The sequence below is a fragment of the Scardinius erythrophthalmus genome (genome assembly GCF_964197995.2).
Source record: "Scardinius erythrophthalmus genome assembly, chromosome: 25".
Lineage (NCBI taxonomy): Eukaryota > Metazoa > Chordata > Actinopteri > Cypriniformes > Leuciscidae > Scardinius > Scardinius erythrophthalmus.
In genome coordinates, this window is record NC_138245.1 from 7,807,541 (window position 1) to 7,835,233 (window position 27,693).

The 27,693-nt window shown below is 40.7% G+C and overlaps 3 protein-coding genes across 4 annotated transcripts in view; 1 reads left to right on the plus strand and 2 right to left on the minus strand.

The window, feature by feature from the left end:
• Positions 1-27,693, minus strand: part of pole4 (polymerase (DNA-directed), epsilon 4, accessory subunit) — a 349,858-nt gene that overhangs the window by 148,747 nt on the left and 173,418 nt on the right. The window lies entirely within an intron of this gene.
• On the minus strand, positions 19,426-22,972 carry ndufa11 (NADH:ubiquinone oxidoreductase subunit A11). Its single transcript, XM_081357578.1, has 4 exons — positions 22,674-22,972; positions 22,263-22,355; positions 19,723-19,845; positions 19,426-19,636 (listed from the first exon to the last, which is right to left on the minus strand). The coding sequence occupies exons 1-4, from the start codon at positions 22,750-22,752 to the stop codon at positions 19,524-19,526; spliced, it is 408 nt and encodes a 135-aa protein (XP_081213704.1). The 5' UTR covers positions 22,753-22,972; the 3' UTR covers positions 19,426-19,523.
• vmac (vimentin type intermediate filament associated coiled-coil protein) lies at positions 23,604-27,040 on the plus strand. The gene is made up of 2 exons (XM_081357577.1): positions 23,604-24,255; positions 25,758-27,040. Exons 1-2 carry the CDS (start codon positions 24,065-24,067, stop codon positions 26,110-26,112), a joined length of 546 nt encoding a protein of 181 aa, XP_081213703.1. The 5' UTR covers positions 23,604-24,064; the 3' UTR covers positions 26,113-27,040.

A 27,693-nucleotide genomic window follows, 5' to 3' on the forward strand; every position in this document is an offset into this window, starting at 1 on the left:
TATTTTTAAGAGTAAAGTAAAAACTAAAAAGGTATTTTTTATTAGATTACAATAAGAAATAAAGTCACATTGTGAGATATAAAGTCCCAACAATGAGAAATAAAGCCAAAAATGATGAAAAATAAAATCACGTTGTGTGATATAAAGTTGAAATTATATCGTGTTTTAATTCATGAAAAGTGAAATGTATATATATTTTCATTTTAATTGAAACTTTAATATTATAAAATAGTCAATAATAATATTGATCTGCCTGCATTGACACCATTATATGAGAACTGAACTGAGCTGGACGATGACATCACGGTTTTCTCCAGAGCGGCTATATATATAAATGAACTAAATAAATAACTTTTTTACAACAAAAATGAAACATCACTGAACTTAATTAAGCTGGACTGTGACGCTTTTTTCTCCTGGAAACAAACTTTGTTGCATTATTTTCCTGTTATCTCTGTAAAGCTGCTTTGAAACAGTCTGTAAGCCTATTGTAAAAAGCGCTTATATATATATATATATATATATATATATATATATATATATATATATATATATATATAATATGCATATAACATAAACATATCCAAAACAAATAAGTGGGACATGATATACCACTTGGTGCTTTATCATACAAAACCATGAGAACTTTCGAGGGAAATCCTGATTATATCTAAAGATGTTCTTTAGCTATTTATCTTCAACAGACGTGAGGCGTCTTCAGAGATAAAGTCAGATTGATAGTGATATTGTGTTGCACAAAGGGTCAAATGGTCTGTGTTAGTCCTATTATGAACAGCATGAAACAGATGTTTTTGCTATCATTGTGGAATCGCTTTATCACATGAGAATATGATGACAGATTTATAATTATCTTAACGCAAGCCGTTTTATTAAGACATTTCTTCAGGCCGAATGAATCTTTTAAACCATTTTTGGACACCAATGTAGCGAGGATAAAGAATAATTCAAATCGAACATCTGTTCTGCTTTCTGCTTTTTTTGTACCATATTCCCGCTCCTGTTAATTGACAAATATTCTGAGATTTATACTTTGTTTCTCAATTCACAGTAATATTTACATACACAGAAAAGCTCCTCTTGGCATTTTCAAAGTAAACACAAGTTTATGCTGCCAAGCAGCCAAAAGAGAGTCCAATTATATCAAACTGGCCTAGAAAACCACCCTACAGACTGAATAGGTGAGTTCCCTGCATTGAATATCTAAATAAGCATTTTGCTCGCTTAAATGAATTTGCAGAAAGGTTAAAGTACAAATAGCGTGACTCTCCAGGGATTACAAACTGATATGAGAGGTTTTGGAGAAGAAGCTTTCCGGACTCAATATCTGCAAAATGTCCCATGTTTTTGGTCAGGAAAAGAACCCGTAATCTCACCCGTGGGGACTTATGCCTCATCATTTTCTGCAGACGTTGCATCCCAGATGTTTGTGTGTGAGGATATGTGTGTTCAGGAGGGTGGGGATTGCGAGTGGTCAAATTTGAGAAGTTTGGTTTCAGTGTATTGGATTCCCTCCACTCAGCACACAGTAAATTATTCAGCTGTGGGACTGGCTTGGTTTAGACTTTTATTAGCTAAAGACCAACTTCATATATTTGTCACTCTGAGTTTATCTCACACTAAACAAACTCATCTTTTATACTGAGATGAGGATGATTTTGGTTCTTTAGACAGATAGTGTAATTAAAAGCATAATAAATCAATGGTAGCATAACACTAAAACCCAAAACTAAGTAAAACAAGACAACACAGGCTGTACTAAATCCACAAATGCACAAGTATGCTAATGTTTACTACAGTTTGAAAACTCTGGGCACGAATGGCTGAAATTCCATCAAACAGAATCACTGGGTTTCTAACCGAGGTTGTTTTAAAGTCAACAGCACAATCTAAATTTAAAGAATGGTCATTTCTTAACAGAGCTTTCTTTTCTTATCTTAGCTTGCTCACAGTGCTGCCCATTGAGTCATTCAAAACACCTCAGTGATTGTCAGAATTAAATCTTACAAGGAATATGGGTCAATGGCACAACAGTGTTCACGATTCTGAAAATAATAAATAAATGAATATTAGTTTAAATGTGCCACATTCTTAGAAACCAAATCTTTTTATTTATGTTGGTTTCATATGGTTCTGAAAATCGAACAAAAAGCATATATACATACTGTATATCAAAAAAATTTAAAAAATTGCCTTACACCTTGAAACCGGTCATGCTGTGTGTCTGTAATGAGCGCACGATGATAAAGGGTTAAAAACACACAGTCTTTAATAATAATTCCAAGAGGATACAAGCAGGAGAACAGAACAACACAACCACATTTAACTAAAATGAACAGAGGAAACGTCTGGTTTAAACACACAGACACAGAATAATCAACAGAACTAAGAACAGGTGAGGAACAGGTGAGATGTCGGCGGGAGAAGCCAGGGCGGTGATGACGATGGGAGGAGCTAGGGAGGAGACGAGAGCAGGAACAGCCAGGTTGAGAGCCAGAGCACAGCTCAAGGCCCGGAAGTCCGTGGCGCAGGCAGAGTGGCGACTAACCAAGGAGCTGGAGGTATCAGGAAGACCGGTTGAGCCGTAAGGATGGCGGCCTCAGTTGGAGCTGAGGAACTGAGGAGCCAAGGTGGAGCCGCCTGGTCGGTGAGCTGAGGTGGAGTAATGGGCTCTGCGGCTGGAGGCAGAGCCAGGGGATCCTCTAGCCAAGGCGGAACCGAAGACCGGAAGACCCGAAGCAGATCCATGCAGCAGAGTGGAGTCAACAGAGGGGAAGCTGAAGGACTGAAGGGAGGCAGCGGAGGTGGGGCTGAAGGACTGGCTGTCTTTGGTAGAGGAGGTGAGAGAGGGAGGCTGGGTGCGACCATTGGAGACGCAGGAGACTTGGAGCTGTGCGGTCCCTGCGGAGACGGGAGACCATGGGGATTATCCTTTACCAGATCCTCATTACATTTCCCAGAGGCCATATGCTGCTCTGTCTCAGTGGCGGGAGTGTGGGGGGGGGGCTCCATTCCATTCCCTCGAAATCCACAAACACATTCACTGGGACCGATGTTGTTGGCTCTGGGTCTGGAGTGGGGCTGGTGATGTCCTTCTCAGCAGGGTAGATGGTGAAGGGAGATCCGTTGTTCACCAGCACCCACTCCACGAACGGTGTAAAATTCCCCCTAGGTCCATCAACGGGTAGGAGTGCCTTGGATTGCTCATTGAGGCTGGTGTAATAGAAGACGCAAAGCAAGTGATCTGGGTAGTGGGTGAGGCACGCCAGATCAAAAAAAGGTCCTTGGTGTTGTTCTCGAGGTTACGCTGCTCCTGCTCTAAGCAGAGCAATCGGCCTTCTGGTAAGTCCATTTTTAAAATCTTATAGGTTCCGTGTTCTGTCATGCTGTGTGGCTGTAATGAGCGCACAATGACGAAGGATTACAAACAAACAGTCTTTTAATAATAACTACAAGTGGATACAAGCAGGAAAACAGAATAACACAACCACATTTAAATAAGATGACTTGGAACAATGACCAGAGAAAACTAAGGGTTTAAATAGACAGACAGAGTAATCAACTAAGAACCGGTGAGGAACTATGGAAACTAATAATGACCAGGAACACAGGAAAGACAGGGAAAATTAAACCAAAACACAATGAAACTATACAAACTTAGACATAACCCTGACAAATATATGTGAGTGTACACATATTCATTTTATTTTTCAAAAACAACTGTAAAAATATTTTCAATTAAGGAAATTTTTTTTTCCCCCAATTATCCTGGATTATCAACTCATAAATATATACTTGTTGTAAAGTTGCACCACATGACATTTTACAACCTGAATTAAATATTAACACAGCATGGACCAAAGACATGTAAACAAATCAAAAACAGGACATGATGTCACAAGATGCGTTACAGCATACCTGTTTTTTCTTGTCATAGTCGAGAGGTTGCCCATAACAGTTCTGTATAGGCATTAGAAACGCGACTCCTCGCAGCAGATCATAGTTTGTGTGTCAGTGTGTGTGATGGAGGGATTCCTGTCCCTGTTTTAACTCCTTTACACATTTAATAAGCTCTTCACAAGTTGTCAGCTCCATCACATTTAGTTCAGAACACAGTATTGTTTTGGATGTTCGACAAGTTCTGTGTTTGGTGTTTAAAATGACAGTGTGAATGCTTAGCGTGAACCAGGACTAAATGTATCATTTTCTTTTATGGTCCTGACCAAAAGAACCAAGAGAACTGAACTACAACTGTGAACACACCCTTAAACTCTATGGGCAGCTTGCTGTTAATTACCACAAAACATATTTTTTTGTTACTTTGTAAAAACAAACAAAATGTTACAGTAATGCACTTACAATGGAAGTCTAAGCGACACGTTATTCTGTCCCCCCCAAAAAAACATTCATATACAAGACTTCAAAATTGTAGTTATAAGCAGTGGTGGAAATGGCTGATATTCCCTGGAGCGACCCTATTAAGGACCATACCGTATTTTATATTTTTTAGAACATAGATGCAGAAAAGCCCACTATATTTATTTACAAGGGCGTAACTTTGGGTCTACCATTGGGGGGGTTAAACTCGCTGCATATTTATTAATTTATTTATTGAATAATTTTCTTGTGTAAAAGGTAATTTGCCGTTCCTGTTTTAGAAATACATTGTGATACTTTTACTGATTTAGGCTACTTAACGTAAATGCAGTTGTTCACTTGACTATTTATGCCATAATGACACAGTGTTTAAGCACTAGCCAGCAGTGGCAGCTTCCAATTAATTGATTTTTTGTGTGTTCAATATCTTATAAAAAAAAAACTAAAAAAAAAAAAAAACTTAAAGATTAATCAATTGCATCACTGTATTGGCACCTACATGCAGCAAATGTATTATGCACAATTCAACTCTCAATATTACAATATAGGGTGGCACACTGGAGTGCAGCTTGCACCTTTATTCTGAACAGATTTCACATATTGGTGGGCATCACCAAAACTCACCATCCACTAACAAAATCTTTAAGTTTATCTGTTAAAATGTATTTTATTAACATCACATTTTAAAAACTTAACATCAAATAACAGCATTAAAAACTTTCAAAGAGAGAAAATGAAAGTGCAATTATATTATCACTTTGCATGAAATAAGACTCAAAAGTAGATAAAAAAAAATTGTGTTTGCATTTAGCCTCTGATAACATCAAATTCAGAAACTGGGAAAGTGTGGACTAGTTGTGCTTTGATTCATTTTGTCACTTTGCAAACTGCAAAAAGAACAAAAAAATTATAAAAAAATAAAAATAATGATAATAATCTCAAATTGAGCCGGAGGTGGTAAATTCCTAATAATTTACGTATTTTTGTTTTTAGGTATTTTAAGATAACTTACCTAAAATACGTTGCGCATACAACTAACGCGATCGTTATAAAGGTGTTTAAACAACAAAACACATCCACTTGCACATATTTGACAATCGGAATATCAGATATATCCTGCTATAGCTAACAAATTTGTGAAATTTTGAATAAAAAGAAATAAAAGCAGATCATCAGTCATTCATTCAGCGCTATTGTGGCTGCGGTGTGACAAGCAATGAATGACGCGTCTCCATGGGAACCATAAAGTGATAGCCTAGCTACTACTTTTAAACTTACGTGTAAAAAGGTTCAGCAAGGCTTACATTTAAATGTGTCTTTGTTTTGTTTTGAGTGTATGGTCAATAAATAAAGGAATTAAAAAGATGGGCACAAAACCTGTTTGTCGCGCCCCATTTGTCATGTCTCTATTCCCCCCCAGCAGTGGGCCGCGCACGCGCCCGCGCCTCACACTTTGAGAAACGCACCTCCGTTTGGTCAGGATTTTTCCTCTTTTTGGCTGGTGTCGACCATAGACTGTAAAAAATGGTGTCGACCAACAATGAAAAATCGTTGTCTGGCTGCCTTTCAGTGTCCTTTTTCATCTTTCCATCCGTTAGCATGCACCGTCAGCTTTCTCCAACCATTCATCCCAGCGACTGCGCAATATAGTGAACAAACTTGGTAGAGAAAGCGGGTTGGGTAATACCAAGTAGTCGGCGGTGCGGTGGGCGGGAAGTACATTACAGATTATTTAAAATATGATACTATCTTTCTTGCTGGCAAATGAAATAAAGAAAACGAACAAAAGTATTCATTCGGAATATTTCATATTTATTTTAATATGGGGGGGGGGGGGGGGGGGTTATATTAGCTGGATCAGATTTTTGGGGGGGTCATAACCCCCGTAACCCCCGTGCAAATTACGCGCATGTTTATTTATGAAATTTCCAAAGCTATCTCACGAGTCACGACCAATTCGTACGAATTCATACGAGTGAGTAAAAGGTGGCCAATTCATCTAATTTGTCTAAACCCCAGTGATGGGTAGGTTTAGGAGTGGGGTCAGGGTTAGGTAATTCGTACAAATTCATATTAAAATATGTACAATTTAGCAAAAATTTTACAAATTCGTACAAGTGAGGTCAAATGAATACGTATGAATTAGTCACCTCTTAAAATTCGTACAAATTGCTGTGAGATGGGGTTGCAAATTTCCAAAGCGTTTAGAGATTATTATGTGGATTACAGAAGGAAATCCTCTACATTTTGAACTGGAACTCCATCCCCCCTTGAGATTCACTACCTGGACTCCCCAAGTCAGAACAAATGAAAATGATTAGTTCATGGTTTCAGTAAATGTACACTCTGGACATCATTTCATTGGGCATCTAGTAATGTCCATTAGGTTAAGTGGATAGAGGACGTCAATAGCGCTGTCCATCACACACCCACTCTGAACCATCACCAGCAGATATAAGCATCTATAAATCTTCATTATTTATCAACACAGATTTCATTAATGTCACATCTTGGACTTTGGAGAACCAGCCGAATAAAAGTCCCACAGTCGCTTTCATTATAACTAAGGATGTGCTGTCCTACAGGCCCTTGAGCGGCTTATCAAACTGCCAGCTATAATGGAGAGAGGCTTTTAACATGCTCTGATATCAGAAACGTTTCTAAAAGATCACATCCATTAAAGCCGGCTGCATATATCTCAGGTCAGAGTTGAAGAGATTGTCAGCTGGTTTATGAAGAAAACAGCTCCACGAGAGCCACTCTCTCCCTTCTGATCTGTGCATTTATCACAGAGTAGTTTGTTGCATCAGGAACTGCAGAATCGGACTCTTGACACAGAAGAATGATGCCCCTGACGCACAAGAGCTCTGGGTCGATGCTAACTGTTTTTGGGCTTCCGCTGAGACTGAGGCATTTCTACATTTAAAACGCTGAGCGAGCTGCTCTCTCAAATCTCCTAATGCAGTGAACACACCAGGATATGGATACCATTTTTAGAAATAGTTTTTGTCTTTAATCTGCCAAACCAAGTTGCATTTTGATTTGAAATTCAGCACTTCTGACAAAGATGAACCTGTATTCCAACTTATGCGTTCAATCGTAAGGAAATCGAGCCAGCGAGTTAATCAATAAAAGCAGAGTGGCAAAAGAAAGCTCATGTCAGCTTCTTTTCCCAGCAAACTCATTAGAAAGAAAGAGGCCACAAGAAACTGCAGAACTTCATATTACAATCCTCCGCTTGTTTTAGAGGTAAACTGATCATTATTGTGCTGATAACTGATTTTTTCTTGTTTAAAGATCTAACAAAATACTTCTATAACTTTAGTGGGACAAGGGATCAGGGTTTGCCTGGTCAGCACAAGAGTTTTCCAACTGGGGTCCAGGAACCCTCATTGAGGCCCGCAATGGGATGCTTATGGAAAATTTGAGCAATTTTTACCAAATGTTAGGTACCACTTTATTTGGAAACACTCTACAATACGTGTGCAGTGCACTAATAAGCAAGGGATGATGTACATCCAGCCAGTTGTTGTCCGCTTCGCGTCAGGGTCCTCATCACCCTGTCGGGGGTTTATTCTGAGATAACAGCCGGCTGGATGTACATTATCCAGCTTATTACACGGCTACTTGCCACATAAGTAAATAATTAGACACAAAATATTGATCTGAGTTGAAATATTTTATTAGCTCTTTAAAGAGCTAATAAAGCTTTCGTGAGAGTGCAGTTGCTAGCGCGGCAAGTTCAAACTAGACGGACATTTAAGAGATACGGTATACAGTCATACCACTTATTACACAGAATTTCCTCACATAAATCATTATGGGGATAAGAGACATTGATCTGAGATGAAACTGTTTTAAAATCGTATCTGTTTGTATCTTATAATCCAACAGTGTACAAAACAATAGTCACAAAATGGCAGCAGCTGCGTTTGTGTGAAACGAGAGAGAGCGAGGCCATGATACTGGATGGCATAATTAAATAACTGTTCACAAAATACTGATTCGACTGAGTTTTAATATTTTATTAGCTCAGCAAAAGCAAAACTTCTATGAAGAAAAAAACGTTCCTAACAAGCGTACAGCGCTGCTGACTTCAGTAACCCGGATGAGCCAGTGTTGTCTGTTTTCAGCGGTTGTTATCGAGGAATAACACACCACTGGATGGCACGATTGACCAATCAGAATCATGTGTCATGTATTAATTCCTTAACAGTATAACGTAACTAATAGTGTAAATTAATGTGTTGATTACCACAAAGGGTCAAAGCTGTGGAATTCAACTTCCAGTTGTCTGCTTTAATTAATCATTAGCTAATGATTTGCAAAGATATCATTATATCATGACTTTACTTGTTGAGGCACATGACTATTAACTCATTATTAATTAATATGCAATTTTGGTTTTGCCATGCACACTAAGCATGGATTTCAATTTACAACCGGGATTCCACTGTATGGCACATCCAGTGTCTTCTTGTTCACGGCACAGGAATATGTCTGGCTGAAGCTTGAGGTCCAGGATTCAAAAGTACCAGTTATAATCAGTGATGCTGTCTACACTGTGTGTGGCGTGATGCAATACAACACATTCCCCAAAGTAAATATATTTGCAAATCATTAGCTAATCATTGATTAAAGCAGACAACCGGAAGTTGGATTCCACAGCTAATTAACACATTAATTTACTGTTGTTAAGGAATAATACATCATGATGACATTTAATTAATAGCAATTCATATATTACATTAATCAGACTCTTTATTAGTTGCTGATGCAGTTATCATTAATGAATGGTTTAGTTCTCCATGAACCATACATTAACTCATGATTATCTGTGCTTTAATGATTATTAGTGCACCCGTATTGTAAAGTGTCATCAAAACTTTATTCTGATGGTCCCCTTTAGACATTCTGTTGATTATAAGTAATGTTGCACTTACATGTCAACTAACTCTGTTATTTCTAACTGAGGTCCAGGAACCCTCGGCTGAGTTCCGCAAGGAGATGCTAGGGCTATTGGAAAATGTAAGAAAAAATCCCACAAATTTTATTTTAACTTTATTGTGATAATCCCCCAACAGTCATTCTACTGACTATAAGTAACTTTTCAAGTAAATGTCAACTTATTCTACTGACCCCTAACAGTCTACTAATACTCTAATGAGAGTTAGTTGACATATTGTAAAATTACATATAGTTACATTTTCTAAAGGAGACTTCATCAAAATAAAATGTAACTAAATGTTACAAAACTTAAGCTTAACACAACATGTTTTAACATATTTACCAAATTTTATATTAATTCTGCGTTCTGAAGACTGGTTGGAAATAATGATGATTAATTGCGATTATAATTTTATTGTATAAACATTATTGTACACTTGTTCATGTAACATACACTTGTTCACACATTTACTATTAGTTCATTCTAGGGCATAAGGAACGATTCAGACAGTGTAAATATGCTTTCCATTGGGGTGAATGAAGTCTGGTTTTAGTAAGATTTGATTCGTACGAAAACTTAAGATAAAAAAAATTAAATAAAAAGAAGAAGCATAATCTCACACCTAAACATAAACATCACTAGAGCATAAGCATAGTCTATGAAAACGTACGAATAAAATAATATGAATTCATACGTATTTGCAACTTGCTAAAATGTAGTTATGAACTGCAATGAGTGTGTGTTGAAAAGGTGTTGCTCACAGGGGATCATCATATTTGGGGATCATCATCATCATCATAATTTTTTGATTTTACTTGACATTAAAAAGTTTAAACCCCTGCTGGTAGATGTAGCTACACCATCTAGCTTCAAAAGCATTTGGGGAGAAAGTATTTTAATGTAAAACATTAAGCACTTCACCTTTAAAATCCGGATTTCTACTCTTGCAATCCACTTCAATGAATTCTGTAAGGCACTGCCAGTGCTGTTGGAGCTGTAATCCGTTAAATAAAAAATTGGAACTCAATAGTTTCCAGCTCATTATTACAATCACATGATGCCACCATGAGCCAAATTTCACATAACAACCATAATTAATCCCACGAGTGGAGACATTAACAGAGAGAGGCTGGTTTGACAGGCTTCTCAACATTTTCTTTTGTGTTTTTTTCTTTAATTTCATGCTTTCATTTATTGTCACCATATTTCAGAATAGGAAATTACTAAGAACGCCCACATTTAAAATTCAGGAAATGTGTTAAGTGTTTCCAAATGGGCATTATTATTGGATGAAATATACAAAAACCTGTACAGGGTAGCTTATCTTTACAGAAGAAGTTGTTTTGCAACTTCAATATCATGATCAAATTATTAGCAGATTGAGAAGGTCCAGATGAGGACGTGTCTGCTAATTACAGTTTGGCTTTTAGCCTCATGGATATAATTGACACTTTTTTTGTTTCTGTGGTTGTCAACAGAGTAAATGCCAAAGCAAACACATCAATCTCCCGGATTCTTGTGTTTTCCCTGCTTGTTCCAGCTGCCGAGACCAAATAAACTGCAAACAGCTGTTTCTCACATCTCATTAATGATTTAAAAGCCTCCCAGTAACCGCTGTGCTAATCACCTGTAAATACGGTCCAGTGAACTCAACGGGTCTCTAATAAAACTGCAACACCTTGGCACAGTCTTCATTCTGGTGATAATAGAGCTGTGCTGGTTTTAACACACACATACATGAGGAGACTCTCAGGCACTACTGTTTGATTTCCAGCTCTGAGTTTGCCACACACACACCTCTACTTTGTGCCAGACAAGACCACCCCAGATACCTGTAATTACATATTCTCCCTGAATAGAACAAATGGAAACTGCTCAAACAAATCTATATGAGGCCCAGACCCCTAATATCAACTCAACTATTTTAACAAATTAAACTTGGGGGCCCAGTATTAAGCTTTACAGGAATATACTTTTTAAATGATTTCCAAAATACGAATATATTTTGGCATTTGAAATGGTGAATGATTCATGTAATCATAATCATTTGACGTGAGTCATTTGAATTATATTGGGCTTATTTTCCCTCCAAAAATAGAGCAGTGGTTTAACGCCGCCATCTTGTGGCTGCAATAAGAACTCACCACAACGTGTACACTATATAGCACTAAAGCTTCCAATACCCTTCAGTACATCCAGAATATACTTTGATAATTGCTAAATGATTTTAATTGTTTGCGATGTAGCTACCATATTGATCTAGTGTACTGAACATGTTGTAGCCAAAGCTGTCTTAACTTTAAAAAGCCTGTAACAGGGTTTTCACTTAAATTAAATCATTCAAAACTATTTCGAAACAGAACAATACTTAAAACAGCAAGCAAATGTATAAAATATGTCATTAAAATATCACTGTCTTGGCCAACAAATAGGCTTATTTGTCATTATTTATTTGTTGATAAACTCCACTGATAATTTCAAAGCAGCTTTACAGAGATAATAGGATATTAAAGTAACGTATAGACCATGGTCTGGGTGAATACTCAATAGATTGTTTTGGCTTTAGCAGCTCTGGAATAAAGTTATTGTCCAGCTAAAGTTAGTTTTGATCGATTCACTTCCGCTGCAAAGAACATATAACTGTCTTACCGCACAACAGCAGTGCCTGGTGGCTCGAGAACGCAAACCTTGAAACAGGTTCCAAGGTGCAAGTGTTGAATTATGAAAAAAAAAAAAAAAAAAAAACATCTCCGCTCAACCATTGCAAATAAAAAGCAGTTCAAAACTATTTTATAAATACAACTATTTAACAATTATTTTAACATTTTACACTTGTATTTAATATTTTCATTTTCACAAGATAACAATAGGTTACTGTCGTAACCCCGGTTCTCTGAAACATCTCGTTTCGAGATCCACCTATGGGAAGGGCATCCGTACCTGACCTCTGCAGAAGCATCCAATTGCACCAAGTCTGGCTAGACAGACAGAAGCGCGCAGCCAATGCCCGGGAAGGCCACACCCCCTTACCGAGGCATATAACTTCTCCGCGCGCTGCTATTCCTCAGTAAGTATATTCGCTTCTCGTGTGGCAAGCGGGGCAACGCTGGTGGATCTCTCCACTCAATGTTTCAGAGAACCGGGGTTACGACAGTAACCTATTGTTCTCTTTCATCATCTCGTTTCGAGATCCACCTATGGGAGAGACATGGACAGCTCCCCGATTGCCCAATACACTCACAGTGAGGTTCTGAAGGCCAGAGAAGGACGGTCACCTCAGAGAGGCGGTGCCTGACACGTCCCACAAACATGACCCTGCAAGGATGACGCCACGCTAAACTGCTGTGGACAAGCAGGGCATGAAACATGCATGAGACACATACATGATAATGGCCCCCGCACCACCAATGCACATAGCTAAACCCAAGAAGGAATGCAAATGCTTGGTGACAGGAATGAACATGGCCGGCCGGCCTATTCACTCCTCGTTGGTTAACCCAACGGGGCTGTGGGAAAGGGCTAAGAGGACCCTACCCCTAGGACCGAGAGTGCCACCGAGGTTCTGGTGACATCCAACCGGTAGAACGCTCAAAGGTATGAGGAGAGGCCCAGCTGGCAGCGGAGCAGATGTCCTGCAGTGGCACTCCCCTGAACAAAGCCCAAGAGGCGGCTAAGCCCCTTGTGGAATGAGTTCTGATGCCCCCTGGGGGCTGCACTCCCTTTGCTTCATAAGCCATAGTATAGCGTCCACAAGCCAATGTGAGAGGCATTACTTTGGAATGGGACTCCCCTTGTGCGGAGCCCTTGAATCAAAGAGCACTTGCGGAAAGCACTGGTCCTGGTCATATATGCTTGCAGAGCACGGACGGGACACAGAGCATTCAGCCTCTGATCCTCCGGGGAGGCGAAAAGGTGGAGGGTGAAAAGCGGATAGCTCCAAAACCTCCAAAGTGAACGCAGGGAAGCGTTTCGGCATGAAGGCCGGGTTAGGCTTAAGGGAAACCCTATCTCCACATAGGGAGAATTTGGCGCACGAGGGGTTAACCGAGAGTGCATGTAGCTCACTGACCCGTTTAGCAGATGCCAAGGCCGAGAGCAAAGCTGTCTTGAGGGACAGCAGCTTAAGGGAAATACTCCCCAGAGGCTCAAAAGATACAGAGGCCGCACTTCCAGCACCATGGAGAGGTCCCACTCTGGAACAGATCCCCTGATGACCGGCAAAGAGCGGCGTGCACCCTTCATAAAACTGCGGGTTAGAGGGTGTGACGGTGGAGCCCTCAAAACCCACATGACAGGCTGAAATCGCAGCCAGGTAGACCTTAATGGTGGAAAAGGACCTGCCTCTTTCCATGAGGTCTTGCATGAAACACAAAATATCAGACACAGAGCACTGATAAGATGTGAGACCACGCCCATCACACCACCCTTCGAACACTTGCCACTTACAGCCATATAGGGATCGTGTGGAAACGGCCCTGGCATTCTGAGTAGTGGCGATTACACGCGGCGGGAGCCCGAGTGCATTTAGGTTCGTCCTCTCACGGGCCAGGCCCAGAGAGCCACCCTGTCCGGATGGGGGTGGTAAATCTCCCTGTTGGCTTGGGACAGTATGTCCGTGCGAGGGGGGAGGCCTTTGATATGACATTTATTTGAAGTAGCCACTGAGAATTTTCAGTTAATATTTTAATCATTTATCAACACATTTGCATGTTCATGGCTCTCTAATGTCAGTTATTGGACATGCAGATGAACATATAACGTGCATTTTTCGAAAGTGCTTTATTTTTTATCTATTTTGTGTAAAATTATTTATTTTAATTTTACATGTAATTTTAAGTTTTCAACTAAAAAAAAAAACCCTGCAGTGTCTCAAACCCCACTTTTATTTTTTTTTATTTTTTTTTTTACTCTTATAATGAATGCAAAATATGCATATGTGTAAAAATATGTGTATGTATGTATGTATATATATAATATTTTTAAACGAAACCATATTGCAGCGTATCAGTATTGAAAATGTAAAAGGTTTGAATGTTAGTGTTATTACCATGTTCATCTCTTTTTATTAAAAAGAATTGAGAGAGGGATTATCTCTGCCAGCCACGGGGCTTTGGGCCACCTGGGTGCTTTCAGGATGAGAGACAGGCCGTGCTCTCTCACCCTGGCCAGTGTGAAATCATCAGGCACAGGGGAGGAAAAGCATACAGCAGCACTCTCTGGGCCATGGGTGGGCCAGTTCGTCTGCCCCGAGGGGCGCGTTCCATGTCCTTTAGCGAGAAGAACATAGGACAATGGTGGTTTTCGCGCGAGGCGAAAAGATCTACAACTGCCTGTCCAAATCTCATCCATAACATCTCCACTATCTGCGGGTGAAGACGGCAATCTCCGTAGATTGGGTTTCCCCTCGATAGCAGATCCGGCGGCTCTGTTCAGAATGCCCAGAACATGAGTCACGCGTTATGACAGAAAAACCCGTCTGCTCCACATCAAAAGCCTGTAAGCTAGAGCGTGGAGTTTCGACGAGCACATGCCGCCCTGACGGTTGATATAAGCCACTGCCGTGGTATTATCGTACCGTACTAGAACGGGATGTCCCTGCAGGCGAGGTAGAAAATGATTCAGAGCTTTCCAAATGGTAAAAGCTCTAAATAGTTAATGTGCGCTGAACGTGGTCTGCTCAGCCACAGACCGTTCAGCATTCTGCCATCCTGGGTGGTTCCCCAGCCTGTTAAGGACGCATCTGTCGTCACAACTTTCCGCATCGTAACCGTCCCGAGGGGGGTTCCCCGTGCGTAAAAGTTCTCGCTCTCCCAATGGCGCAGGGCCGCCGAGCAGGCGCACGTCACCGTTACCGAGCGGCAGAGATCACGAACCGGGCTGAAATGTAGTGTACAAAACCCATTTTGTGAACGCTCTCATTCTCAGGAGACCCAACGGCACAACTTGGATAGATGAAGCCATGAGACCCTGCAGCCTGAGGCATTGCGATATTGTACTCTCGCCCCTTCTCTGAACTGGGACAGACAGTCCATCAGCGAGCGAACGCACTCTTGAGAGAGACGCGTTGCATGGAGACTGAGTTCAATTCCAAGCCCAGGAAAATAACATTCTGACTGGGAGTCAGATTGCTTTTGCTCGCATTCACCTTGAACCAGAGGGATGTGATGTGCGCAAGTACCCGGCCGGTGACCAGCGACACCTTCTCCTTTGATTTGGCTATGATGAGCCAATCGTCTATGAAAGTACGAATTCTCAGCCCTGATAGTCTCAGGGGCGCCACGCCCGCCTCCGCACACAGAAAGTTCGGGGACTCAAATTGCACCCGAACGGAAGAACTGTGAATTCGTAACAAATGCCTTGGTAGGCGAAACGAAGATATTTCCTGTGTGGAGGGTAGATGCTTATGTGAAAGAAAGCATCTTTCAGATCGACTGATGTGAACCAGTCGTTCTGCTTTATGGCACGGGCGAGAGAGCCTTGTGTCACATTCTGAAATTGTATTTCCTTAAATGTTTGTTCAACACTCAAAGGTCCAATATATAGCGGGTGGGCGCCACGCCTTTTGGATAATTAAAGTACCAGGAATAAAAACCATGGTTTATCAGATTGAGTGGCACCATCTGAATCGCTCCCTTGTTTAGGAGGGAGGAAATTTCCTCTTTCAGAATGTGTGCGGCGTTTTCTTCTGTGTGAGAAGAGAGAACACCTGGAGGTTTTATTGCAAACTGCAGCCTGTAACCCTGGGTTACGGTACGCAAAACCCACTCGGGCGCTGAAACGGCTTGCCAAGCCGCTTCGTGACTCGCGAGCGCCCCCGCTCGTGCCGGAGCGGGGCGGTATGGGCCCAGCTGGTTCATTTGCAAATGCGCCATCTAGTGGGCACACTAGAGGCGACATGCAGGGGTTCGGAGGGATTTCCTCTCTCTGCAGTAAGAAGTTTTCTCATTTGATTCGTAACTTTGTGCGTATTGTGTTGGGCAAACACTGGGGCCGAAAGCCTTTATTGACAGAGTGAGGGGAACATAGTGTGGTGTCCACTGTGCTAAACTTTCCCTCACAAAGTACCCCCTGATTTGTAAGTGTGGGGGGGGGGGGACACACACATCTCCTGAACACATGAACTGGGCAGTCTCAAGTGCAGGCAGAAAAGTAATGGATTTATTTAATTTGTTTGTTTTAAAGTGTTATTTAGTTATGTGTGTGTTTTGTGCTGGGGAACACAGGGGCCGAAGCCTTCCACACACACACCACTAAAAACACGGGCTGGGCAGCCGCAACTGAGCTGTGTAAGCCCAGCTGGTTGATTTGTGAGGCAATGGCGCCCTCTTGTGGACAGACTCAGGGCGACATGCATGGGATCAGAGAGATTTGCTCTCTATGTTGGCAGATATATAAATCTGCACGAATTCATCTGATTCGTTTGTTAAATGTGTTGTTTAGTGATGTATGTGTTTTGTGTTGGGGAACACAGGGGGCCGAAGCCTTCCACACACAACGTCCACTAAAAACACGGGCTGGGCAGCCGCAACTGAGCTGTGTGAGCCCAGCTGGTTGATTTGTGAGGCAATGGCGCCCTCTTGTGGACAGACTCAGGGCAACATGCATGGGATAGAGAGATTTGCTCTCTATGTTGGCAGATATATAAATCTGCACAAATTCATCTGATTCGTTTGTTAAATGTGTTGTTTAGTGATGTGTGTGTTTTGTGTTGGGAAAACACTGGGGCCGAAGCCTTTATAACTTTATAGGGGAACCAAGTGCTTGCGGTGTGGTTACACTGCTTATGTACTTTCCTCACGACAGCATCACTAAACACACGGGCTGGGCAGCCACGAGACGGGATTAACCGACCGTCCGCGGGAGACCCTATGTCTTTTGGACAGGGGTTCCGGGACCGGGACCGGGAGAGAATCCGGAGGGCTCGTGGCCCGTGAAGGCGGGCTCGATACTCCCAACGGTCGAACAACAGGCAGGCCGCTTGCGTTCGGGGCCGCCTTCCTAGGAAGGCGTAAATTGAAAACCTCAACACGTGATCGTAACACATGAGGCCCGTGAGACCGTGTTAACAGTCTAGCGGGACGCTACGAGCTTCGTCATCGGAACCGGCCGGTTCGTCAACGAGAGTGAGGTTTTCCCGCGAAGATGTCCTCTTCAGGGAATGCGGATTGGGCTGATGTCAGCTCAAATATTTTAGAGAGGTGGCGCTCCGGGAGTCCCCCGGTAGCGCGTCATCATCACCGTGTCCTCCATCCGAGTCAGAAAGGCCTAGCACGGCGTTCGGGATCGTGCAACTAAAAGCCGGCTTAGTAAAAGCTAACGTTACAGCAATTACAATGACCGCAATTCTCCGGGTTCTCCTAAGCTTCTTGAGCGTGTAAAGCCCAAGCAGACCGCGCAGAACGAGAGGGTCCTTAGCGGCGATGAGAGCACCACACGCGGCCGGGCAGGCTCGTCGTGATAGTTCCCCGGAGAAGCGGCGGTTTAGACGGTCACATAGCCATGGGTGGGCCAGCGGTGAAGAACTCGGAAAAAAACGTGGCGGGCAGCCATGTAAGGAGGAGCAGGTGAAGGACAGCGAGAGCGCGGGCGGCTCCGGATGCAAAAAACACAGCGGATAGGCTGAAGAAACGACTGTCACTCACGTCTGGCTGATCTGGCGATATGTCCTCCTGAAGACTCGAAAGTGAGCAGCGTAACGTTAATCCAACCGAACTGTGTCAGAGCAGAGATCGCGAGAAGCGAATGTCAACTGAGGAATAGCAGTGCGTGGAGAAGTTATATGCCTCGGTAAGGGGGTGTGGCCTTACCGGGCATTGGCTGCGCGCTTCTGTCTGTCTAGCCAGACTTGGTGCAATTGGATGCTTCTGCAGAGGTCAGGTACGGATGCCCTTCCCATAGGTGGATCTCGAAACGAGATGATGAAAAGTAGAACCTACTTCATACAGCAACTTTGTTTTTAACTTCAAATGATGCGTTTCGTTTGTGCTTGAAAATTACTCTTAAGGGGGTCGCACACCGAACGCGCAGCTCAGCGCCACGTTTTTTAAATTCGAACACATTATTCTCTATGAGAGTACACACACCGGCGGCGCCTTTCGGCGTCTGTCCGCGGCGCCCAGCTACGGCTCAGGACCGTGTTCAAAATCCTGCCCCATTTAAATAGTTTTATATTAAATTTACATTTATGTGTCTCAAATCGTAGTTAATGTATATATGGACTTAACCCTGTGCTGCAATATACATTTAGTTTTATATTTATTTACAGAAATCAGAAAATTGCTGATGTTATTATCGGATTTTCAGGTGACAGTTGTCCTAGACGTGGCGCGACGCTGAGCTGCGCGTCCGGTGTGTGACCCCCTTCAGGCTACTACCATTAATTGGGCTTGCTATTTTCCTTTTTAGGTTTATTTTAAGCAGAAAGTAGCCTGTGTGTATTCTGCAAATGTATTTGTTGCTAGTGTAGCCTAATTGTTTAGTTTAGTAACCGTTTACTTTGTGAACTTTTGGGGACGTTTATTGCAAAACAATCCCGCACCCTGTTGAGGCGCTGTTATAGAGCACATACAGACAGTATTACTTTAACATAGTCAGTATGTTACTACCTTGAAAGCGATAAGGATGTTTGTTTTGATATTTGACGATAGCGTAACGTTAGCTCTACTCTCGTAGAGTCAGCGTAGCTCGCAGCGCCTCCTGTTGGTGAGAATAATCACTACACGATTTATCCTATAAACCAGCAGGCTGCTGTGTGTTGGTCTGGCTGTTTTGCAATGTATTAATGTTTCATGTGGCAACTTTGAAACATTAATGGTCGATTTCACAGACAAGGCTTAAGACTATTCTCATACTAAAATGCTTGTTTGAGCTTTTTTAACTGAAAGCAACTAGGACATTTCTTAAAATATGTCAGTGTCATTGTTTTGTCTTGTAGATGCACACCAGTAAAGGCATGTTTGTAAAAACTACTTGAACTAAAGCCTAATCCTGGCTTTATCTAAGACCTGTCTGTGAAACCAGGCCTAAGACACATTGTAATAAATGCAGTCAGTCAAAGCAGAAAATACTCTGTGTCAAACACATTAGGAGTACATCCAGAGATTGTTTAATTTTTAATCTTAATACATTTATGAGAGCAATATACAATATGAACACATCAAATACTAGGGGACATATCAGGTCACAGCTTTGGGGGTCCTGTTATTCTCCAGCCTTCTGTTTTTCCAACCTTGGTGAGCATAGCCACAGTTCCCAGACCAAAACACGCTGCCGTACCTGTGACAGCACTGTGTGCTAAACATTAAAAACACCAGCAAAACCTCGTTAGATTCGTCTCAAAAAAGGAAAATATTAAAAAAGCATGTGAATCCTGTACTTACTCCGTGCCCCGAGGAAAATGCCCGAAGCACATCCACCAATGAAATAGTTAGTCGGGTCCTCAGGTGCATCTCTGGCCTGTGCACTTAGACAAGTGGCCATTCCAAAGATGGCACCCATGGCAGCTGAAAGGGTAGCAAACAGGAAATTAATTATTACAGCAAGTGTATATGTGTGTCATCTGATACACCCAGTCTAAACTGAAAACATTCTATTAATGTATCTACTGTTCTGACAGCGTAAAATTGTATATGTAACTATTCATTGATGGATAAAAAGTTCACAAGAACAGCATTTATTCAAAACAGAAATCTTTTCTAACAACATATCTTTACTAACACTTTTTATCAATTTAACACATTATTGCTGAATAAAAGCTTTAATTTCTTTATAAACAAAATGTGCTGACCCCAAACTTTTGAACGGTAGTGTATATTATTACAGAATACTTCTATTTTAAATAAATTTCTATTCTCTTCTATTTTTTTTTTACTTTTTATTCATCAAAGAATCCTGGAAAAAGAAAAATGAAGCAGCACAACTGTTTCCAACATTGATGATAATAAATCAGCATCTTAGAATGATTTCTGAAGGATCATGTGATTCTGAAGACTGGAGTAATGACTACATGTGTGTTATAGAGTATATTCAAATAGATTATCAATATTTGAAATTATAATAATATTTCACAATATTAGTTTTTTTCTGTTTTTTTTTTTTTTCTTTATCAAATAAATGCAGGCTTGATGAAGATAAGAGACTTATTTAAAAGCATTAAAAATAGTAATGTTTCCAAACTTTTGACCGGTACTGTATAAATATATCTGCATTTAAGTAGGCCTAATGAGAATGGGGAGGTAGGTAGGTAGGTAACTCCGGGACTCATAAATTTTGGGGCATCTCGCCCGGGGGGCGGGGTTACGTCCTGCGTCACATCTCTAATGCGGGTTCTCGTCGACCAGGGTCAGCGCGCACACAGGCAGGCACAGAACTAGCTAGCGAACCTACTCTTAAATCTAATAAGTTATGTTTTTTACAACACGTTTTTGATGGAAAAGTGATGTTTAATTTCCATAGTCTTTGTTTTGAACGAAAGCGAAATCAGGAATCGCGGTCTTTCAGTTTGTTTATCGTTGCCTAGCTACCAAGGGTTGTACAAGATGTTTTTTTTTTATTGCATTACAATATAAATCAATGCAATGGAAATAACACAAAACAATGAACATGAACATGTGGGGATACAGAGAAAATGAAAGTAAATAATAACAGTAAATAAAATACAATTACAATTTACATAAAACTTGTTCTATAATACAGGATGTTTTCAAAGCTTTTTTATTGGAGGGGATTTTTTGAAGTGAAGACAATAATAACTAAATCATAAGCAAAAATTTTGCAACTAGGTTTGAATTTAAGGTATCTTGCTTTGTGGATGTGGTATTTTCCCATCATACAGAACAAGTTTAATATATCATCTAGCTTTTTATTTTCAGAGACATCAGAGTGAAAAATAACCGTACTGACAGAAATATTACATAACTGATGAAATGCAAGAAATATGGAAGCTGAAATTTGAAGCCAAAATTGTTTAGTATAAGAACATAAGTAAAATAAGTGTAAAATAGATTCTTCCTCCTCTTGGCAAAAAGAGCATAGTGGGGAAATATTACTGTAAAATTTACTTAGATATTTATTACAAGGGTAATAACGGTGAATATTTTTAAAATGGATTTCTTCTATTTTATTATGAAACAAAAATTTGTTTGGCAATGTCCATACCTTATGAAAAGTGATATTTGGTAAAAGCGCTAACCATTTCGGTTGTACAAGATGTGCTGTAGCCTTAATTACAGTGGCCAAGTCGCGTTTCATATTAACAGATGAATAGGCTTCGCTCAGTTTAAATACATCCAACCTGAAATGTCTCTTACAAACTATGATGGGACAATGAATCAATACACTGACATGGCAATGCTAGACAGATAGTCTACTTTGTTTGCACAGTCCTACCGTGATTTTCAGGTTGGATGTATTTAATAAACTGAGCGAAGCCTATTCATCTGTTAATATGAAACGCGACTTGGCCATTGTAAATAATTAAGGCTACAGCACATCTTGTACAACTTAAACCCTTGGTAGCTAGGTAACGATAAACAAACTGAAAGACCGCAATTCCTGATTTCGCTTTCGTTCACTAAACAAAGACTATGGAAATTAAACATCACTTTTCCATCAAAAAACGTGTTGTAAAAAACATAACTTATTAGATTTATGACTTAGGTTCGCTAGCTAGTTCTGTGCCTGCCTGTGTGCGCGCTGACCCTGGTCGACGAGAACCCGCATGAGAGAAGTGACGCAGAACGTAACCCCGCCCCCCGGGCGAGATGCCCCAAAATTTATGAATCCCAGGTAACTCCTATGAACCCCACTGCACTCATTTGAATAATTTCGATATAATTCAGGGAAATGTCTCTGTTGTTAACACTTCTGCTCGGCACACAGGGTGCATGAATCGGAGCACAGTTTATTAAGTGTCTCTTACCCATGGTGGCAGTGGCTGATGTTGCTCTGGTCAAAGCCTCGACAGCTGTTTCAGGCTGATAAGCCACAATGTGGTAGGCAGAACCCACCAGCCCTGCAGAACAACAGCAGTTTTAAAGGACGTTAGGTTTTGTGTTATAAAGCAGGCCATAGTGACCATCTCGATATCCACTTTACTAGTCATTTTGAGATACATTGCCATAAAAAAATAAAATAAAAAAACCTTTGTATGAAACAAATAAATAACTGTCAGAAAAATATGAATTTGAGAAAATAGTGCGCTTGTTGTATTCACTACTGGACTAACGAGTGTACATGCTAACAGCTTAGCCTTTATGGCGCATTACCAATGCACAGGTTTAAAACTACGCTCCTTTAGGAACCCTACAGAGCAGACGTCCATCAGACTAACCCATGGCTGTGGCTACTTTCGTGGTGATCCATGTTTTGGAAACGCAGTCTTTGCCCTCTTCTAGATCCCAGTAGCCCATTTCTGTCTCTGCATCAAGGACACACTGAGATATCGCGAGAGTTTCTGCTCAGCCTCTTCTTCGAGCGCTGTTACGATGTGGTCTAGTTCAAGAAGTGTTTCTTTGCTTCCCCTCGTCGGCGTGGTGTGGAACTGCAACACCTTTGCTGGTTTATTTATTTACTTGACGGAAAGCATGTTAAATGCATAAAAACCACAGACAGTACCAGAGAATCAAGTTCAATTTACTGGCTTTATTTTGCGATTCAGTTGTAACAACTTGTAAATGTATTTGTCACCCTCCAAAAACAACTAAAACAAACTCAAATATACACTATAATCTGCATAAATATAGTTTTATATCTCAGATCTAGATGTGATAAAAATGAACGATATCGCATTGCCATCTACCCCATTAAATCTTGAAAAACTAATTAAATAAATCAAAGCATCTTGTTGGGCTGATTTTAATTATTATTATTTTTGTTTACATGTAACTTTAAAGTCACAATTGGGGTATAACTCTACGTAATTTATGTAAACATCGGAACCACAAACTGTATTTTACTCATAAATCCAAGACTAACAACTCATGTCAGAGACTTGCTGCTTTATTTGATGAGGTAAGTGTTGGCGGGAAATCACTGATAGTAATTATTTACGTATTTTAATCACTGATACAATCATTTAAATATCTAATAAATTGAATTTTTACCTAATTAGCCTAGGCATATTTTAAAACATTTAAATGTTTGAGCTTATGAGCACATTACAAAAATAATTTAAAAAGAAAACAAAGTGTCAGTCTTGACATAATATTGTAATAAATGCACAGTCCCAAACGATAACTAGTCCGTTTATTTAGTTCCTCGCAGGGAAAGTGCAGTTTGTGATCATTGTTGTCTGTTCTTTTCTGCTACTCTGATTGCCTAGAGGCTGTAAAATCATTTCCGGGTCAGCAGCTACAGGTTGCTATGAAGTTGGTGGAGATGACACGTCAGCTGCCTGGAAAAACAAAAACACAAACTGCAATGCCTGCTTATATAGGACAATGTTATAAATCTCTGCGCTGCATTTAACTGCGCATTGCCGATCGCTACTGTGTTATAGACGCGAAGCTTTCCTGAAGACACGCACGGCGCGGCGCTGCTTATGCATCACGCATGCTGAGATTGAGAGATAGTTCAGCTTCATTCAGTCTGGATCTGGACCCGTCCGAGACCCGCAGAAGATGATCAGCCCGGCAGCGTGGCGTTCTCGTGGATGAGAGAGGAGACTGGACCGGTGCTTTTGTCTTCCGCATCCCGAGCAGCAGCAGCAGCACGTCCAGGGACATGTCGTCCCCGTCGCCGGTGCAAATCCGAGAGGCGAACGCGCACCTGGCCGCGCTGCACAGGCGGGTCTCCGAGCTGGAGCACAGGCTGGAGGAGGCGGAGAACACCGTGCGGGAGCAGGCGGAGAGTCTCATCCGCAAAGACGAGCAACTGAGAGCGGCCACGCAACAAATCACGGAGGCCAAGGACAAGTAGGGGAAATAATCGACATCCTCAACTACACAAGCGTGTTGTTTTGTAGACGCAGAATAGTTTTTACTTATTTATTTTTTGACACGAAAACCATGCATTTGTAAAAATCAATTTGTGCTAAATCAAAAAGCTCCATTAAAGCTGCTTTAAGCGTATTTTGTTTTCGTATGTAGCAGCTAGGCATGTGACGGTATCAAATTGTAAGTGTTTCGATAATTGCTGAAGCGTTTATCACGGTATATACGGTATTATCACGATATTTAAATAAGTTGCAGTCAAGTCATCTTCATATAGCGCTTTTAACAATGTAGATTGTATCAAAGCAGCTTTACAGAGATAAACGTATAATTTAAGGTAACAAGAGATTGTTTTGGCTTTATAGCGGTTCTTTAATAAAGTTATTTTCCAGCTAAAGTTAGTTTTGATTGATTCGCTTCCGTCGCAACGATCATTTGTTATTAAATTAGGGGCCGCTAAGACGACACCATTCTCTCTACACAGACTTTAAACGCAAACCTGTGAGAAACGTTGATGGCGTTCACATACGCATTTAGAATTGGTTCTATAGTTATGTGCGTTTGAATATATGTGCGCAGGTTTGTAATTCCCTACAAACCAAGCCTAAACAAAGTACTGGGGCCGTATTCACAAAGCATCTTATCTTACCACTAGGAGTACTCCTAAATTGCACTAAAAGATTTTAGCTAGGAGTTTTCTCTTAAAAGTTATTCACAACGCTTCACAATTTCAGACCTACTCTTAGTAAAGAAAAATGACAACTCCTAAACTAAGAGTGAGTCTTCGTTGCTATGGATGACGTCATTCATGCACGAGCTTGACTGAAGTGACCACCTTGATTGGCTGATGATTGTAACGCGGGAATGATTCCAATAGCTACATTTGTTTTCAGAAGTTATAACTTTTTGTTAATGTTAGTTAAAAAATACAAGGGTTTGTTCATGTTAGCTCAGGCCCATTAGGCCTCACCCTCGAGTTGTTTCAAACCTGTATGAATTTCCTGAAGATATTTTGAAGAATGTTGGTAACCAGACAGTTGATGGACCCCATTGACTTCCATAGTAGGAAAACAAATACTATGGAAGTCAGTGGGGTCCATCAACTGTTTGGTTACCAACATTCTTCAAAATATACTTTTGTGTTCAGCAGGAGAAAGAAATTCATACAGGTTTGAAACAACTTGAGGGTGAGTAAATGATGACAGAGTTATCATTATGAAGTGACTGACGAATTGGACAAGCGTTGTAGTCCTACATAGCAACTTGTATTTTTAAAACACAGTACACTTTAATATTTTCTATTTGCATTTTCACTGTGATGTGAACAAGAAAAAAAAAAATGAACAATTGAGAGTAATTAGCTGTTGTCCTACAAATTGATGTTATTCCGATTGGTGCAGTTAGTTGCATGCAAATTGCGTCCAACAGATTTAATTAATAGGATGATTTGCTGACTGAAAATGCTATCTTTATTTTTCATGTAGAGAGATTTTCTTCCTTCACGAGAAGCTTTGTCAATCAGAGGAGTCCATCCATAAACTCAACCAAACGATTAAGGAAAAAGATTCTCTAATTGGACAGTTACAACACCGATGTCAGCTGCTGGACAACATTTGCAAAAACCGTCCTTTGCTGGACAGCATGCTGTCCCAGATGGCCGAGGCAGAGAGAATGGGGCCTGTCAGAGATTTGGGGAAGCCCACGACCAACAGCTCTCTCACAGACGGAGAGTCCAACTGCAGTCCCAGCCGCCTCTCCAACCACAAAGACTTCTCACTCAGCGAGGACGACTCTGACGATCAGGAATTAGACGGGGTCGTGTTCGGGACCACTGTATGAGAGCCTCGGTTACACTGGTCCTCGTCTCAGGTTTAGCAGCCTGTGTGTTTTGATGGTTACAGTTGATTCAGTGTCTGGTCATCATTTGATAAAATAGCCATTGTATCGTAATACAGGTTACTGCATTACCACTGTAAAGAAAGAATGCCTGGTCAATTCTGGCTGAATAGTGATCCAAGTATGCCTCCTATCATTTTGATTTGTCCCTTGGACCAGTTTTAATTAGGGTTTAGTTTAATACGGAGTCCCGCATAAAAAACAACAACATGCATATCGTTGGCACAAATGAAGAATTCTTACGTCAGCACATTTTACCTCGTTTTAAGGAAATTGTGCGCCATATAATAATTGGTTCCCTCGATTTACTAAATTGTGTCCACATTGTTATAATTTGCTTCCTTGTTTTTGTTAAATCAATTCAAAGCAAGGGAACAAATTAGTTCAACATGGCCACGATTTACTAAAAAGAGAATGAATTCTTAATTCGTGGCCACATATCATTCCACAGTTTTCAATAGGCTACCTAGTTGTTTTCTTTGGGTTGTTTACTTGTTTTTCCTTCCCTTTTTAGGTTCAATTTTATATACTGCTCAACTATTTATACCTGGATTTATTAGGTCACGCTAATATCAGAGTAGAACTTTTTTTAAATTTACGTACAAATTACTTGAAATTTACTGTTACATGCAGTTCATCTGCAGTTTTATTTTTTTTAAAGGGTATCCTGTTTTTGATATTGCTCCATTTGTGGATATCACCTAGATGTAATATGCTGTTTTGTTGGAGGCTCTCAGTGAACAGTTTCATCAGTCACTGACGATGTACAGATGGTGGATTCTGGTTTAGGTTAGATTTGCTGTCATGTGCAAGATAGTTGATTCAACATGTTCGTAGAGCCATAGTAGTTGAATTTAGGCCCTGTTTACACCTGGTATTAAGATGCGTTTTGATGACGCTAAACACAGGTGGAAACGGGGTCTTAAACATTTTGAGCTTATCCACTTTCGACCACTCTCACCATTTCTGTTTTTAACACACACTCGCAGCGTACGCCGTGATCTTGCGGCTGTCAAAGCAGAAATGAAAGCGGCTGCTCTCCATGTTTTTCCGTCATCTCTGGGCGTGATTATATGCAAATCATATATCCATTAGATCGAAAGATCTGAAAATCCCTGTACATTTACCCGCCCATAATCCCTCCCCTCGAAGAAATCAGGACAGAAGTGGTTGAAAGTGGACAAAAGAGATTAAAACACCAGGTGCAAACGGGAATGAGTCTCCCTCGTCTACTTGTGATCCGATCGACCAAAACGCATCTTCATACAGGTGTAAACGGAGCCTTGGATTCAGTGTCATCGGTTGTATGCCATGCATTGTTTACAAGTAGACATAGTTTTACTAGGGCTGTCAAAAGATTAATCGCGATTAATCGCATCCAAAATAAAAGTTTGTGTTTACATAATATATGTGTGTGTGGACTGTGTATAATTATTTTGTATATATAAATACACACACATGCATGTATATATTTAAGAAATATTTGCATACATATACTGTATATATTTATATATAATTTATATT